The 1,462-nt window shown below is 60.7% G+C and overlaps 1 protein-coding gene across 1 annotated transcript in view; it reads right to left on the reverse strand.

Moving 5' to 3' along the window:
- Window positions 1-862, reverse strand: part of ZNF467 (zinc finger protein 467) — a 10,179-nt gene extending 9,317 nt beyond the window's left edge. The window contains exons 1-2 of the mRNA XM_023533820.1: window positions 604-862; window positions 9-123 (exon numbers count right to left, since the gene is read on the reverse strand). Coding sequence (XP_023389588.1) covers window positions 9-123; window positions 604-673 — 185 coding nt within the window. The 5' untranslated portion in view covers window positions 674-862. The remainder of the gene's footprint in view (window positions 1-8; window positions 124-603) is intronic.
- Between the last annotated feature and the right edge of the window lie 600 nt (window positions 863-1,462).

A 1,462-nucleotide genomic window follows, 5' to 3' on the forward strand; every position in this document is an offset into this window, starting at 1 on the left:
CCGCTTACTTACCCGTGGGCAGTATTCTTTCTTCCCTGGGAGGACACATCTGCTCCTGGGTATTGTGAGACCCTTCCCCTGGCTCGCTTTGGGGCGCCATCTCCGGCTGTCCAACAGAGAATCCTGTTCCGGGTAGAAAGCCAGGTCCAAGTAAAGCATCCAATACAGAAGAGGGCCTCAAAGGCAGGGGTTCTCCCCCTTCCCAGCCCACCCAAGGAGTCCAACCCGCTCAGGAAGGGTCTCTAGCCAGTGTGGACAAAGGAAAGCCAGGCTTCCCAGCAGCCTGGCCAGATATCAACCTCAGCAGCTTTGTGCTTAGTCAAGGACGGGTGAAGGCAGAGAGAGAGTAGGTTTAAATGTCCCGGAGCTCCTGAGGATGCCACGTGCACATGCAGTCTAGCAGAACCTCCAGCGTGGGCCGGACACGCACAGACACCCCAATGAAACCAAAAGGGATGCGGCTCTAAAGGCTCCTGGGGTCTTGGGGGTGTCAGGATTGCAGTCTACAAGGATGGCTTTGCCTTCTTTATTCTAGAGAAGCAGCAGGCCCAGCACGTCCCTGAATCCCCCCACCCGCAAGTTCCTTCTGCTCTGCAGCCTCACCCAGGGAACTGAGGGCCTCCAAGGTCTCTCTCATGGCAACCCTGGGTAGCTGCTCCCGGGGATCGGGCATCAGACCCTAAGGAGAAAATATATCCTGGCTCATTCTTCTCACAGCAGCTTCCACCGGGCCCGAGCTCTGCCCACCCTGTCCCCATAGCTATCCCAGGAGCTCCAAAGGTAATATCCCCAGGTACAGGTGAGGGAACTGAGGACAAGTGGATTTCAGGAAGCAAAGAGATCTTTAAAATTGGCGGAAGGGGAAGGTCTTGAAGCTATTTCTGCAACCTCTGGTCAGCTCTGGAGTCAGCTCTCCCCCCACCCCGCCTTCACCTGGCAGGTCAGCTCATCAGTGCTGCCCCGGCATGGCGGGGATCAATGGATTCTCTGGGGAGCGGGTGGAGGGTGGGAGACCGGGTTGGGGAGCGGGCAACTTCATCTCCTAGGCCCTCCAGCTGTCACTGCAGGAGCTGGTGAAATAGGAGCCAGCCGAGGGGCGGAGGTGAGTGTCACTACTGGGCAAGTGGTAGGGGAGGCCCTCAGAGGAGGGTCCTCGCTGAAGGCAGGAAATGGCTCTAGCTTCCTCTCCCCCAGAAATAACGCTGCCTCAAAATCATCGCTCCTCCCCCGCTGGGCTTCCCCAGGCAGGGCCACCCCGCCCCCGTGCCCCCTTCCCTGCTCCTCCTCCAGCGGGTGCCCTGCCCCTCCCCCGGCAGACTCCCCTCCCCCCCAAATCTCTCTGGCAGGCTTCCCTCTGCGCTCCCCCTGCTCTCTCTGCCTTCCGCCCTCTCGCCCCACCGACTCTGGCTGGCTCCCCAGCTCCGCCCCCAGCCTCGCCCCTCCGGCCCCTCCCCCTGCCCGC

The sequence above is a fragment of the Pteropus vampyrus genome, unplaced genomic scaffold (assembly GCF_000151845.1).
Source record: "Pteropus vampyrus isolate Shadow unplaced genomic scaffold, Pvam_2.0 Scaffold112, whole genome shotgun sequence".
NCBI lineage: Eukaryota > Metazoa > Chordata > Mammalia > Chiroptera > Pteropodidae > Pteropus > Pteropus vampyrus.